Source organism: Brachyistius frenatus, unplaced genomic scaffold (assembly GCF_029030835.1).
Source record: "Brachyistius frenatus isolate BFR_SWC_R1_liver_20210118 unplaced genomic scaffold, ASM2903083v1 Contig_2, whole genome shotgun sequence".
Classification (NCBI taxonomy): Eukaryota; Metazoa; Chordata; class Actinopteri; family Embiotocidae; genus Brachyistius; species Brachyistius frenatus.
Window position 1 is genome coordinate 7,679,306 of NW_027210601.1, and position 14,291 is coordinate 7,693,596.

Consider the following 14,291-nt stretch of genomic DNA (forward strand, 5'->3'; position numbering starts at 1 on the left):
CGGTGCTCGGGCCCCAATAATAATTCCTTGGATAACAACAGGGCTTTCGCACAATTCGGTGCTCGGGCCCCAATAATAATTCCTTGAAGAACAGGGTTTTCGCACAATTCGGTGCTCGGGCCCCAATAATAATTCCTTGGATAACAACAGGGCTTTCGCACAATTCGGTGCTCGGGCCCTAAATATATAGGCTGAGTATAACAGCAAATGTTTTCAAATCAATTAAAAACACTAACCCTTTCCGAAAATACAAATCAATCTACGTGTCAGATAACAAAAACAGCACGTACAGACCGAGTAGGTGAAATTACACAACACGCAGCCAATGCTGTAAACGTCCGTCAGGGGTGTCAAACATACCGGCCCGCCAGGGGGTCCAGCTCAGCCCGCCGGATGACTTTGCTAAGTGTGAAAATTACAGAAAGACATAAATTGCATTTCTATGAGAAAATGGAGGTTTATGAGTACAAATGTTTAAAAAAAAAAAAAAAAAATAATTTTTTTTTTTTTTTTAATCGATCCAGTAATTGCTTCAAAAACAGCGTAAATGGGCTGATGTCTGAGTTTTTGGTCTTTACGTTTCTAGTTTATTGTAGAAAGACCTTAAAATAGGGTTTATCATCCAAAAAAAAAACCTTCACCAATGATTTAAACAAAGAGAAATATTGTCGTCGCGTATGCGTTATTATGCTATGAATTTACTGGTCTTGGTATCTTGCAGTATGTGGGCCCCTTAACTAAAACGAGTTTGACACCCCTGGTCTAGACTGAGCAGGACCGGTGTTCAAACATCTCCTCTTTTGTTCACTGAATAATCGTCACGAGAGACACTTTTGACAGAAACGTCGGAGGGAACCTGTCTCGCGCATGCGCACTCCCCCCCCCCCCTCCTCTTCGGATGACAACCGCACCGCAGCGTCAGCGGACAAACACTGAGCGAGGGCTCGCGAGCGTAGGGGAAGTAATAATCCTCGGACTGAAAAAAAAAGAAAAAAAAAAAGAAAAAGAAAGCTCCTCTTTCCCGAATAAAGTAATGAGGTAGAGAGTCAGACACGTAAAACCAACCCAACCGTGTATGAAAACAGACCGGCGTCGCCGCAGTGAAAATGGACCAGGAGTTTGAAGACGTAGATTCAGAGGGCCGGTGGCAAAAACTATACTCGGTAAGTCTGTTAGCACGAAGCTAACGCGGATAGTCGCTGCTTGAAGCGCGCATTTAACTTCAGCGAGCTAACCCTCGCTTAGCCCCTCCGGGGATCCTTCATGTTGTTCACGACTGTTTCCCCCTCGTGTTTATGTTTTTTATTTTTTATTTTCGTACCTCTTTGTCGCGCTTTTGCACGGCGACGCTTTTACGTGATAACGACAATGTTATCAGCGAGTTTAAGTTCATGTTATAAGCTGGCGCATATGGCTGAAAGCTCTCTTTGATTAACTACTTAATTGATTATCTCCGCGTGTGTTTATACTGAGAGACAAGTTTGTTCTTCGGAGGAGGTTATTGGACCGACTGGTTTCCTTCTTGTCCTCATGCGATGATTTATGTTTACGCCTCCGGCAAAGTGCACGAGTTGTGGTTGAACTGAACATTTTACCAGTTTGTCACAAAAAAAAAAAAAGTAACAGAATTATTATTGATGCGGGGATTATTTGTTCGTTTAGACTGCTTGTAAACCATCTTTCTGTTTTTCCAGGAAATCAGGAATCAGTCCCACGAGTGCTCCTACAAAGTGGCGAAGTATCCAGACAATCGCAACCGAAACAGATACAGAGATGTCAGTCCATGTAGGTTCACATTTATAGGAACTGTTTCCATTGCGATAATTTCACCAAACCTTTCACTCCGTCACTTTACAACGAAATGACTCTCTCTGTCTTCTCCCACGCTGCCTGCAGTCGATCACAGCCGGGTGAAGCTGGAGAGCACAGAAAATGACTACATCAATGCAAGTCTGGTTGTAATGGAGGAAGCCCAGAGAAGTTACATACTAACTCAGGCAAGTCCAAGGATTTTATTCTCCTGTTAACAATCGTGCATGCAGGTCTGTTATGGGATGACAGAGGTGTTTATGAATGTTACTAATTCTTTCTGATGATACATCTTTGGAAATATTGGGTAATTACTGAATAGTTTTTATGTAATAAACATGTAGAAATTCAATCTAAAATTCAAATGTATTTGAAGTTTATTAAAAAAAATGATGCATGGATTGGTTATATAGTTCATTATACATGTATTTTTACATTAACACTACTATTTTATATCCTAATCTGTGTATGATTTGCAAGACCTAAAAAGAAGGCTTTGAAATTAATAAATGTAATGGACAATTTAGCAACAGTTTTTCTTTTTTTTTTTTTTTATAATATTCTCATGTCTTCAGAAAATAAAAGCACAAATAACCTCTTAGCTTTTTAACTATTGTGACAACAAAATGAGACTGGGCTGATGAAACTTTTTCTTTTCACAAAAAAATATTTCCCTACATGCACTGAATACTGTCTCAGTAATTTAAATCCACAGAGAGATTTCTCAATTAAACATGACAAGACTAAAATATACAGTTTCTTCTAGTAATTGTGGATTGTAGCCTTTCAAAGTAATTAGACAACAAGCAGACAATTTTGGGACGTTATCGAGCAAAAGTAGTAAATACTTTTTTTTAGTGCTCAGTCACAGCAAGTTTGTTATTTTGAAATGTTTTCAAAGCATGTTCTCTGGTTCTTTTGAGATGAGTCAAGCTAGACTTCATCTGTGGTTTGCCAAGATGTTATAATGTACCATAACACTGATCGGAGACAGTCTGACATTAATAACCACATAAATTATTATTATTGTTTTTTTTAGATGATCTATAAATAATTTGGAGCTGTTTTTTTTTTTTTACACAGATTAAGATGCACAAAACTAAACAACAATGAAACAACTGTGACTTTAAACTTGTTGTACCAGAGGAAATTTATTTTAATCCTTCCACTGCCACGTTCTCTTGTGTTTTCACTTTGCAGTAGCAAGCAAAGACCTGTTGACAGTATTTCATCATCCATGCATTTATCTTTTTGTACTCTCCTGGAGACATTTGACATTTGAAGAAATTTACATCGTGCAGATTTTCTCAACTTAACCACATCATAGCCTTTAGCAGTCTTGACCTTTAAGTAAAGTCGTCTTATCTTTCTGCAGATCGCTGTTGCCTAATTATCACATTAACAGAGGCCTGTTGATCAGCTAATGTATTCAGGGACATTCAAATTCTACTGTTCATAGCAAAGAAAGATGACACACATTTGCATTGTGAATGACTTCCCACTGTCTCGCCAGACTGCAGCTCCTGCCCTGTTACTGATCAAAGTGTTTGTGTGCTTTGTGTCCACAGGGGCCCCTCAGGAACACCTGTGGGCACTTTTGGCTCATGATCTGGGAGCAGAACACCAAGGCGGTCATCATGCTCAACAGGGTCATAGAGAAAGGCTCGGTAGGTCCACAATAAAACAGACATCATACTGTTTGGTTTGACATCAGCATTTCATCAGGCGCGTACACACCCACACGCAGAAATGTGCAGCAATACCAAAATAACCACAGAAAGATTAGTCATACACCAGCCACTTTAGCCACAGCTACACCCGCAGTTTGTTCAACTTTGCAACCTGCTGATACTGTGAAATAATTTATGCAACCTGTGGAATTCATCTTGACCTTTTTGAAATGGTCCAGTGTGAAAGCTTCAGACTACAGCCGCATTAAGCTGTCTAGATGTTTGTTGAAAGCTCTGTCCACGGTGAATTGGCTGAACGACATGAACATGGCTACATCTCTTCTTTCTTCAACCTCTGTTCAGTCAGCGCGCAACAAAACTGTGCAGCAAAGCCAGCATCTGGTAAAGAGCGGGGCAGACAGATCAGCTGACCATGTCATTGGTTCACAGTCAGGACGGTGGTGGACAAAATCACAGACAGTTACTCTACAGAGTGACGCCCTGTTGCACCTCTGTTCAATGTCCTCCTGCTGTTGTGATCACTTGGTGTTTGATTTAATGCAGTTAAATTTGTGATCCAATTGTTTTTATTTACATCTTTTTTGTTAAGTAGCATTTTGAAGTTGTTGTGCTGCGGTGATAAACCTCTCTATGCATAGTCCTGACATGATTTGATAAAATCAACATAAATCCAAGTTATTGACGAGAGCTCTGGTGCATATTTGCAATTAAATTTAATGATCACAGGTAGAGGCAACTAAAGGGTGTTTTTTTCTTTAGTCCACTGGTAAACACCCCCACTGGGCTGGGATAGGTTGTCTTTTTGAAAAAGCTCAGTTTACTCTGAAACACCGAGCTGGCATTCTCACATCCGAACATTCCCCTTTGATTGGAAACCTCCCAACTGTTTTTGTATGCATGATAGGCTGAAACATGAAAAAAAAAAAAAGCATTTCGAAATTTTATGAGCTTAATATGGATGTACTCTCACTCTCTTGTCAGCAGGATAACTGGAATTTGGTGTTTTGACAACGTGTTTGCAGATGTATGAGAGGATCTGGGACGCAGCCCAAACTCTCAGCCCCTTTAACGCCAGTGATCCTGCGATGTGCAGATTAAATACGCGCTAAAACTCTCTCACTCAGAGCAGCTGTGACCTCGCTCTTTCTCAGTAAAGCAGCTGGATTGGATCTTGCTGGGTCATGAGATTCACTCGTTGACGGTTTTCTTGGAAATAGAAGTTAAAAAGCACTTAGTCAACAGATATCATTAACCTCACGGGGGTCTTGTATGTCGGCCAGCTTTGAAATTCTGTAGACCAAGATTGCATGATAAACTTATCCTTCGCAATTATCCTCAGCAGCTTATACCATATCATGACCAAAACACTGTGTTGAGATTTGTCTGTAGACATACTGTCATGTAATGTATTTGTCTCAATATTTGACTGCAGTACCAACAAAGGATTTACTATTCTCTAAAAAATATTGTTAAAATGATTGTACCTTTAGTGACCTACTGGGGGGGGGGGGGGGGGGGGGGGGGGGGGGGGGGGGGGGGGGGGGGGGGGGGGGGGGGGGGGGGGGGGGGGGGGGGGGGGGGGGGGGGGGGGGGGGGGGGGGGGGGGGGGGGGGGGGGGGGGGGGGGATAAGCAATTGGTTTTGAATTGAACTATCCATACAGCTTAAAATCAACAACAATAAAAAAATCAAAAAAAAAAAAAAGTTCATTTATATAGCACCTTTTATAAACGAAATGTGGCCCAAACTGGATTTAATGAAAAAAAACAACAACAAAAAAAAACATGTCAAAAGAGTAAGGAAGTAAAGTAACAATTTTAAAAAGTATAATGCATATTTTGTGTCAAATAATGTATGTGTGAGTGTGTGCATGTTTGTGTAGTAAGTATAAGATATAATAAGACATAAGACAGCCCCCCCCACCCCCGCCCCCGCCACCAGAGATCCCGCCGTCCTTCCCGTTCGTCGCAGCTGCTGTAGCTCAGTCAGCGAACATCTGCTGTTTATCGCGTGGATGTCTCTGTGAGATGTTTGATTTCTTTGGGATATTGTTTTCCATGTTTTGTTTCTGTCTCCTCTCTTCTCTTGCATCAGGAAAAGTGTGCCCAGTACTGGCCCACGGCGGAGGAGCGGGAGATGCCCTTTAGAGAGACACGTTTCCTGGTCACGCTGTTGTCAGAAGACGCCAAGTCTTACTACACCACCAGAGTGTTGGAGATGGAGAATATGAACGTGAGCGACAGTGTTACTTTGTACTCTGGGAATTACCAGTAGACGATGGCAAAGGAAAACTGAAATGATTTAGGGCTGTCGCATCAAGACACATCACGGGAACCTGCTCTGTCCTCGGATCCTTTGGGTGCTTTTTACCAGATTTAAAAAAAAAAAAAAGTTAAAAAAAAAAAAAATTATTATTATTTTTTTTTTAAAATCTTGGCAGACACCCGAAGTTTTTCCACAGCGGAGTAACGGGGAAAATGTTAGCGAGTTGCAGATGATGCAGCGGAGCAATTTATATATATTGCAAATTTATTTTACAAGTGAAAAACATGCTTGACCTGCAAAGTTTTCACCACAAATTGGAATTTTATCATTCGATTTTAATCTAATCTTTTATTTTGTGACTCATCCCTCCAGATGACATCACAAAAAAAAAAAACAAGCATTAAAATCTAGTTCACACCCGCCTTCGCTTGCTGTTTCGGTGTTTTTCACAACCTGGCGTACCGAGTAAATAGAAAGTGAAACTGTTGTTGCAGAAATGTTTTCTTAGTTCATGTGAAATAACCTTCAGTAACCTCAGTCAGTACTGATAAAAAAAAATAAAAAAATCTAACAGCCAACGCAAACAAATGAAGTTTTTTATTGTTCAAGCTGCTGATGAGGTCTCCTTTGTCTCCTTTCGCAGACAGGGGAGAAGAGAGAGATCTACCACTTTCATTACACCACGTGGCCTGATTTCGGTGTCCCCGACTCCCCGGCGTCCTTCCTAAACTTCCTTTTCAAGGTGCGGGAGTCGGGAGCACTGGGGGTGGATCACGGACCGGCTGTGGTGCACTGCAGCGCCGGAATCGGACGCTCGGGCACGTTTTCATTAGTTGACACATGCCTTGTCCTGGTAAGTACTGCCTCTCTTTTTCCAAAATGAGCTCTTGATTTATTCGTGTTTCGAATGTGTTTTTCTTGTGTGACTAAAAGCATGCAAATGAATTCATTTGACTTGAGTGTATCCACCCACAAGAAAAAAAACACTTGATCTGTGTAATATTTGACATTTGTACACACAAAGCACGGAAATTACATCTTAAGAAACAATAGATGACAACGATAATAGCTACTTTCTCTTTCCCCTAAATCACTCATCATTATGTGTACTGTGACTATTCAAGTTTTTCATTTTTGTGCCAGAAAGTCAGTTTGCTGATTGAAGCCCTTTGGTGAAATTTAAATAATTTGAGAGCAAAATGTTTTGAATAAGACTGAAATAAAACGTATGTTCTGATTTGATAATTGTTTCAGAATGTACAGTTGATAGAAGATACAAAAAATACTGAAGAAAGCCATACATTTACTTTTATTTATTATTTATGTACAACCAACAGCTGAAATACAACTTTGCTCTCATGGTTTCCCAAAAGAATTCCAGGAAACACACAAAATCAACAAAATGGTCAAGTACAAATTTATCCTGCGGCACTAATGATGTCTTGCAATCCAAGATTGAGTTTGGCTTTCCTTCAACAAAAGAACAGACAGAGGATTATTTTTTTTTATTGTTTATTTAACAAGGATAATGAACAATAGATGTATTGCACCAAATACAGCTTAAAACTACATTTATTCTGGAGTCCATTTGCAGAGGCCAACATTGATGGGCAAGTGGTGACATAAAGGAACGCGGGAATAACTCTTTTTCTAGCCAGGAGTCGCCCGTGTTTGTCGATGTTTTGTTATATTAAAGGGAGGAAACAAAGGTTTTTGGGGAGATGTCAAAGGACCCCTTTTCCTCTCAGCTGACTGAAGGGGTTTGTTGTTGTCCGTGTTTAAAAGACAGGCAAGCTGCCAGAGTGTCACGGTTGCACCTCGGGGAACCATACGCTGACTTTTCTTTTCTTTTCGCTGCTGTAAAGCCGGGGAACGAGAACAGAGACACGATGTGCCGGCCGGGAAATCGCTGCCCGCGACATTTGTGCCCAAATGTTGTTCCCACCAACCACGTGGCTTTTGGGTTTTCCCCCTCGGCCTTAGTGTTTTGTGCAAGATCTTACATGCTGTACTGTTGCATGCAGATGCAGATCTTTTTATACTTATTATACCAAAATACGTAATACAATTTTCTCCCTTTTACTTTCTGATTTTTCTTTCCTCAGAGCAGAACGCAGGTGATTTACAGAGCAGATATGCAGCACATGCTGCGGGAGGAAAACAGTGCATTTTCATTTCAGTTTGACTTTTTTGGCTGAGCTGCATCGTTTTACCGTATTTCCAGATGGACAAGAGGAAAGATGCCTCGTCAGTGGACATCAAAAGCATCCTGCTGAACATGAGGAAGTACCGCATGGGTCTGATCCAGACTCCCGACCAGCTGCGCTTCTCTTACATGGCCGTCCTGGAAGGAGCCAAGTTCATCATGGGAGACTCCTCAGTTCAGGTAGCAGCACCGCACAGACCACAACCAAGTCAATGCTTGGTCATGCTTACGCAATCTGTCAATGTCTTTGAAGTGCTTTCTCCTTCTCGTGTTGTTTCTGTATCTGGTGTTTGTGTGTGAAACCAGAGACTCCATTTTACTATCACTTTTGCAGTGAAAGTGGTTTCCTGAAGCGGAAAAGTATTGTTGTATTTCAGCGGGTTTAAGTCTGTGAATAACAGCCGACACTCATCAAGTAGAGAGATGATGAACACATGGAGATGTTAAGATGGAAAGGCCTCTCTCTGTTGCGGCATCTTTACCAGGAGCAACTTTTAAACGCACCATAAGTCTCTTTAAAAAAAAAAAAAAGGTCTTTTGATCAGTGGGGAGATGAGCTACGTGGCCAAAAGTACGGTAGAATATAAACCTGCTGATTCTGTGCTGTAAATCAAGGGACAAACATGTTTGTCATCAAGGGAGCCACACTGTCAACAATTCTGCAAATAAGAAATATTTTCCAGCCTCAAGGATTTAAAAACATTTTTTTTTTTTTTTTTACAAAATTATATCATGTGAAGTTAATGCTTGAATATGCTTGAGGTTGATTTGCATCAGGAAATTCTTGTGATGGCGTCGGCTGAAAACGAGTTAAATCCAATTGATTCACAGCATTCATTCACAGACAGGAGGGCGATGAAACGAGGCATTGTAGACGTTCCCGCTGACAACAAGACAACCGGCCTTCAGGCACGTCTTCATGATAAAGTGCCTGCATGTTCATTATAGGCAGACACCCAAACATTGCCCAGGAGGGTCGACTACATGAAGATATACATTGAAAGTAAAAAAAAAAAGAAAAAAGAAGAAGATCAAGTGTTGCCGGATTTTATATACGGTGTCGTAAACATTACGTTCACATCTTACGTACGCTCACGCCGCCAACAAACTAGTTTTAGAGAAGGCAGGAGGAGAAAGACCAAGAAATGACGATGATGACGACGAGGACTCGCAAGTTCAGGAGGTGAAGATACTCTTGCCGCGTTCCAAATGGCGAATGTTGAGTAGCGACACTCACTATTTGGAGTGTGTAAGTATGATAACGTGCAGTGCACTATAGGCTGTATGAGGGTGGAGACGCTTCATCGTCAACGGTCGCTGTTGCGGCTGCGTAGCGGAAGTGAAGGGAACGCGAAGCGACCAAAGAAGCTGCATCCTACTTGAGCCTTTGTAGTTTTTCCTTTTAGTGACGCAAATTAAAACTTCTGTTGATAAAGTCCAAGAGCTGTAGCCGGGAAAGGTTTTCAGATCACTTTCCGAAGCCGATGCTGGAAAGAAGTTGGCCAAAGAAATGTGATTATTTTAATGCTGTAATTATTTTTTCCTTTTTTTTTTAATTTTTTTTTTTTTTAATTTACCTGAACAAATGCTTCATCAGTGGCGGGAGGTCTTTACCTCTTTCCTCTGCCTCTCTTTTACTTTATGATCTTTCTCATAGCAGATTTTTCTTTGCCTACTTTAAAGTAATTTTACAAAATGAAATGCTGCTTTCATTCGCGGTGAAAAATTCCTTGGCTTTAGGCCAGTAGTTTATTAAAAGTATTTTGTGTATCCCTCTCAACTGCTGCTGCTGTCTTCCCGACTGTCTTGTCTCCCCGTTTAGAACCGATGGCGGGAATTATCCAGGGAAGATCAGGAGCCGTCGTCGGAGTCTCCCCCCTCGGCCCAGCCTCAGGCTCGGTGTCCGACAGAGCGACACAATGGCGGCCAACGAGGAGGTCAGCCGGAGGAGGAAGGAGGCGACTACAGACAGGACGGAAAAGTCCCGGCGCTTTCCCCCGGCAAGGAACAAGAGACGGACGGCAGCACAACACAGTCAGTACAGTGAGTCTGATGAGACAATCATCATAACGGTCTGTTAAATGAACTCATTCGATTATTGGTAATTGGTTCATTACTGTCTCGGGCAACTCCAAATGAAAAAGGATGAATTTCATAAGGAGTTTTTTTTTTTTTTTTTTTTTCCCGAAATCTTACATTGCTTGTTTTAAAAAAAAACCATCTATAACTACTTTACTTTTATTTACACAGCAAACGACGCAGAGAAGACAGCATCTCCAAATCAGGCACAGCCAAGACGCCCCAAAGCAAGTCCAGGACAAACGACTCGGAGAAGAAGAGGAAAAGGTGATTTAGATTCTTTTGATCAAAACCGCATCGTATTTTTCATATTCAGATCATCGATGTAATGCTCTCTGGGATGGTTTGGTCATGCACCGTCTTTACTTGGTGTAGTTTATACTGCCGAGTGCGATCTACACACACACACACACACAGATAATAATCAACACAAACTGTAAGAACCGGGTTTAATCCGCCGTTTGTGTTGAGACTCAAGGCTGCACTATATCATGTTTAAAATGAGAGGTGCGTAAAAATCATCATCTTGCCCTCCTCCTAGCTTTCTATTCCCCTTCGGACACGCAGGACAGAACAACTTTTACTCTACAGCCGGCTGACGAGATGTTTAAAAAAAAAAAAAAAAAAGATACGAGTCAGGTTTCAGCTACATTTCTGTTCGACTTCCTCACCGAGGGAATCCAGACGAGCTTTCCCAGCACATGACTCAGCCTGCTCGTAGCAGAAGTTGAACTGAGGCTCTGCCGAGGCTTCGTGTTGACACTATATATATATATATTTTTTTTTAAAGTTTTCTCTTTCATCATCCTCAGACATTTAGTTTGAATCCACCAGTCTAGCGAACTGACATCCATCTCGTATTTCCAACATTTAGTTGATGAAGTGCTTATTTCGGATGACAGTGCAAGTCCAGACGCGGCTCACAGAGTCATTTCTGAGAAGCCTTTCCTCTGTCAGGCGACATGTCGGTGTCCTTCCGGTAACACGAACGCAGCTGCGCCGTTTGCGACGAGGTCTCACTCTGCTGTTGTGGTTCTTCTGGACAGTTTGGGCTGCATTTGCTGCACATGACAAGAGCTGGCCTGTCCGGCGGGGGGGGGGGGCAGCGTATCTCTACCCCCCTCTGAGACAGCAACAACAACAACAACAACAACAACAACAACCACGACGAGCACGTTTAGAGGAGGAAGTTTACCAACAGCTTTTAAAAAGAACGGCCGCTCTTGTACATAGAGGTGTGTGCGTGTGTGTGTGTGCGTGCGCGTGCGTGTGTGTGTGCGTGTGTGTGTGTGTCGTGTTTCTGATGGGTTTTGTGCTTCTTTTCGTGATTTGCTTGGCTCCTGTGGTTTGGAGTTGTTAATTTTGGCTGCACTCTAGCATGGTGTGTGTCTGTCTCTCTCTCTGTGTGTGTGTGTGTGTGTGTGTGTGTGTGTGTGTGTGTGTGTGTGTGTGTGTGTGTGTGTGTGTGCGCGCGCACGCTCTTGTGGTTAATGGTTTTTGAAACTGAAATGTCACGCTGAGTTGGAACAATGCAAGATGCTAATTTGAGTCGTGCCTCGTTTGGTTTCAGCTTTTGATTCGTGCGTTCAATCCTGTCAAGACAGCGAGTGCAAAACACGGCTCACAACTAACAGCCCCTGCTTCGTAAATACGAGTAGAACTATTTTGCAAGGAAGAGTGAGAAGCGCTTTACTAATTCACCATTAAAGAGATCATTCTTTGCCCCGGCGGAGGCTGTCAGCCCGTCACACCGAGAGAGTCGTATTCAGGTTTGTTGCGTGTTCCTGTGCTCCTAACTTTCAGAGCTGTGCCGTGAGGATCTTGAAGTTCCTTCCCAGCCTCGGCATGGCGGCGTTCCTAAAACTGCGTCAGTGGCGTTCCGGCCTTTTTAAAGTTTGAGCGTTTTGACTTTCATCGGGGTGGTTTTTATTTTTGAGCGTCTCGGAGGGTGTTTCTAGATTAAACTGGCCGGATGATCTGTTGTTGTTGTTGCCTTTCGTTGTGCGTCGTCAAATTCGACATTTAGGGCTGCGACCAGCGACCGTTTTAATTTGATTGGTTTATCTGTTAGGTAATCGTTTGGGAAAACGGTGAAAGTGCCTCGTTTCCTGAAGCCAAAGGTGACGTCTTCTGACGTCCGGTTTTGTCCCAAACCCTGAAAACAATTAGTTTGCTGTTGAGGAGATCAGCGTTAAAAAGCTGAAGCGGGGCAATGGTGGTATTTTAGCAATAAAAAACAAAAAACAAAAAAAACGATTTAGTTTTCAAGACACTAGATACACAGTTATCAAGAAAAAAAAAGAAAAAAAAGAGTAAAACACTGATATAAGGGACTCAAATATTTGTACAATGTACGAGTTAATTTAGGTTTATTGTCCGACTTTAGCTCTGTACTAACAATCCAAACTTTTCCACATCCCCGGGGACAAGCCTGCTTTTATCTCACAGATAATCAAATCAAAAGACGTTTTAACGCTCCGCACTAACTAAATTGAAATGTTCCCGTTTCAGCTACAAGCTTCTGAACACGGGATCCCTTGTTTCTTTGAAACACGACGGCTGCTTTTGCTGCACTGACAGTCTGATGTCGTTGCGATCAAAGATGTGGTAACGTGCCACGGCTCCTGCTGGCAGTCGATCGAGCCTTTCCATTTCTGCTCCCTGCCGCGAAGTTTTATCGTGAAAGCCGAAGACACTAACTTGAGTTTGTGGCATGAGCTCCTCCGATCACTCCTGAGCTTCACTGACGTGCTGGTTGGAGATTGTTTGTGTGTTTTTTTTATTTTTTTTTATTTTTTTTAAGCTCCATCCCCCGTAACCATCTTGTGTTTTGTGACAGGGCGAAAACCAGTGACCGCTAACAACCTCCGCCTGCGGCCACACAACTACAGCTCCTGGCAGCGAAGCCAACATCGGCAGGGAACTCCAGCCCTCTCCCAACGTCTTGTGTCCTCCTTCCTCAACTCCCATCTCGACGGCTGGCTCTCCTCTCTTAATCGCTTTGTTTTAATTATTATTATTATTATTATTATTTTTATTTGTTTTTAAGTTCCCGGTGAAGTGGCGTCATTGTAGCCACGGCACACCAACACATCGACCCCCTCTCCCTCCCCTCGCCCTCCTCTCCCCTTCGCCTCGGCTTCTCCTCATCCTCTCTAAACTGTTTACAGCAGACACTTTGACATTCTTCAAGACAAACACACCAGCGCTTTAAATCCCAGGCCACACCTCAACCACTGTCGGCGCTGCTTCCGAAGTCAGACATTTCTTGTTTTTACGTTAATATTATTATTTGCAGCGTTGTCATTCTTTTAATGCTCATTTGCATCTATGATATACAGACAAAAATAGGGGCTATGCATTGCCAATTTGTAATGCTGTTCATATGTGTATTTTTGGAAAACATTTTTTCAGAGGCGAAAATGAAAATGTTCTATTTTTTATAAGAAATTACTTGACGTTTTTCAGGTGACGTGGGGTTGGTTAACTGAAAAGCACCGCCTCCACCCACATGAGAAATTCAGTGGCATGTGATGTTTCCATGATGTACATAGTGTTCTTTTTAAAAAGATGTGTATAAAAAGACATATTTTTGCTTGTAAAAAAAAAAAAAAAAAATTCAAAACCAAAAGACAAAAGCTAATGTTACAGATCTGGATACAGTGGAAAGCTGATTTCATGACTTTTTTTTTTTCTCCTTTTGAAAATGAATTTGTCTTAACTTTCTCTCTTTAGAGTGTAATCTACAAATAAAATTGGTATCATCTAGTTTACATACAAACCTGTGTTCGCTCCTCTCTGGTTGCTCGATTTATCATTAGCAGCACCTTCACACGAACGGCAGGAAGCCCGAGACCAAGGTAAAATATTATACATGTACAATAGAAAAACAGACTTCGTTGTGAATATGTCTATTCATCATTTAAATTAAAGTACATTTAGCCTTTTTTTTTTTTTTTTTAGCATGTGTCAAAAGTTTGCCTTTGTGGAATCTCATGAAAAAAATTCCACCAATCTTAACTCCTATAGAAAAATGTTTCTTGAAATTTGAAACTGTTCCACTTGACATCTAGGATAAGAAATATTCTCAGCCTTTTTTTAAATTTCCAATAAATAACTTTATATGAAGATTTAATTAATACTCATATTTTACTGGTACTTTTTGGGCATTTTGTTGTTGTTCAAACTACGATCCAAACCTACTTTTTTTTTTTAGCGTTGGAGGTTTTCCCTTTAAAATGC

The 14,291-nt window shown here is 41.6% G+C and overlaps 1 protein-coding gene across 2 annotated transcripts; it reads left to right on the top strand.

Annotated features, from left to right (window-relative positions):
• Positions 1-917: 917 nt before the first annotated feature.
• ptpn2b (protein tyrosine phosphatase non-receptor type 2b) lies at positions 918-13,889 on the top strand. 2 transcript variants are annotated; one of them, XM_069697601.1, is made up of 10 exons: positions 918-1,163; positions 1,695-1,785; positions 1,897-1,997; positions 3,378-3,476; positions 5,594-5,731; positions 6,408-6,617; positions 7,989-8,150; positions 9,793-10,004; positions 10,221-10,316; positions 12,889-13,889. In XM_069697601.1, exons 1-10 carry the CDS (start codon positions 1,107-1,109, stop codon positions 12,908-12,910), a joined length of 1,188 nt encoding a protein of 395 aa, XP_069553702.1. In that variant the 5' UTR covers positions 918-1,106; the 3' UTR covers positions 12,911-13,889. The 2 variants fall into 2 exon arrangements, with proteins under 2 accessions (XP_069553702.1, XP_069553693.1); XM_069697592.1 differs by having other exon boundaries at positions 9,793-10,013; positions 12,889-13,888.
• Positions 13,890-14,291: the final 402 nt, after the last annotated feature.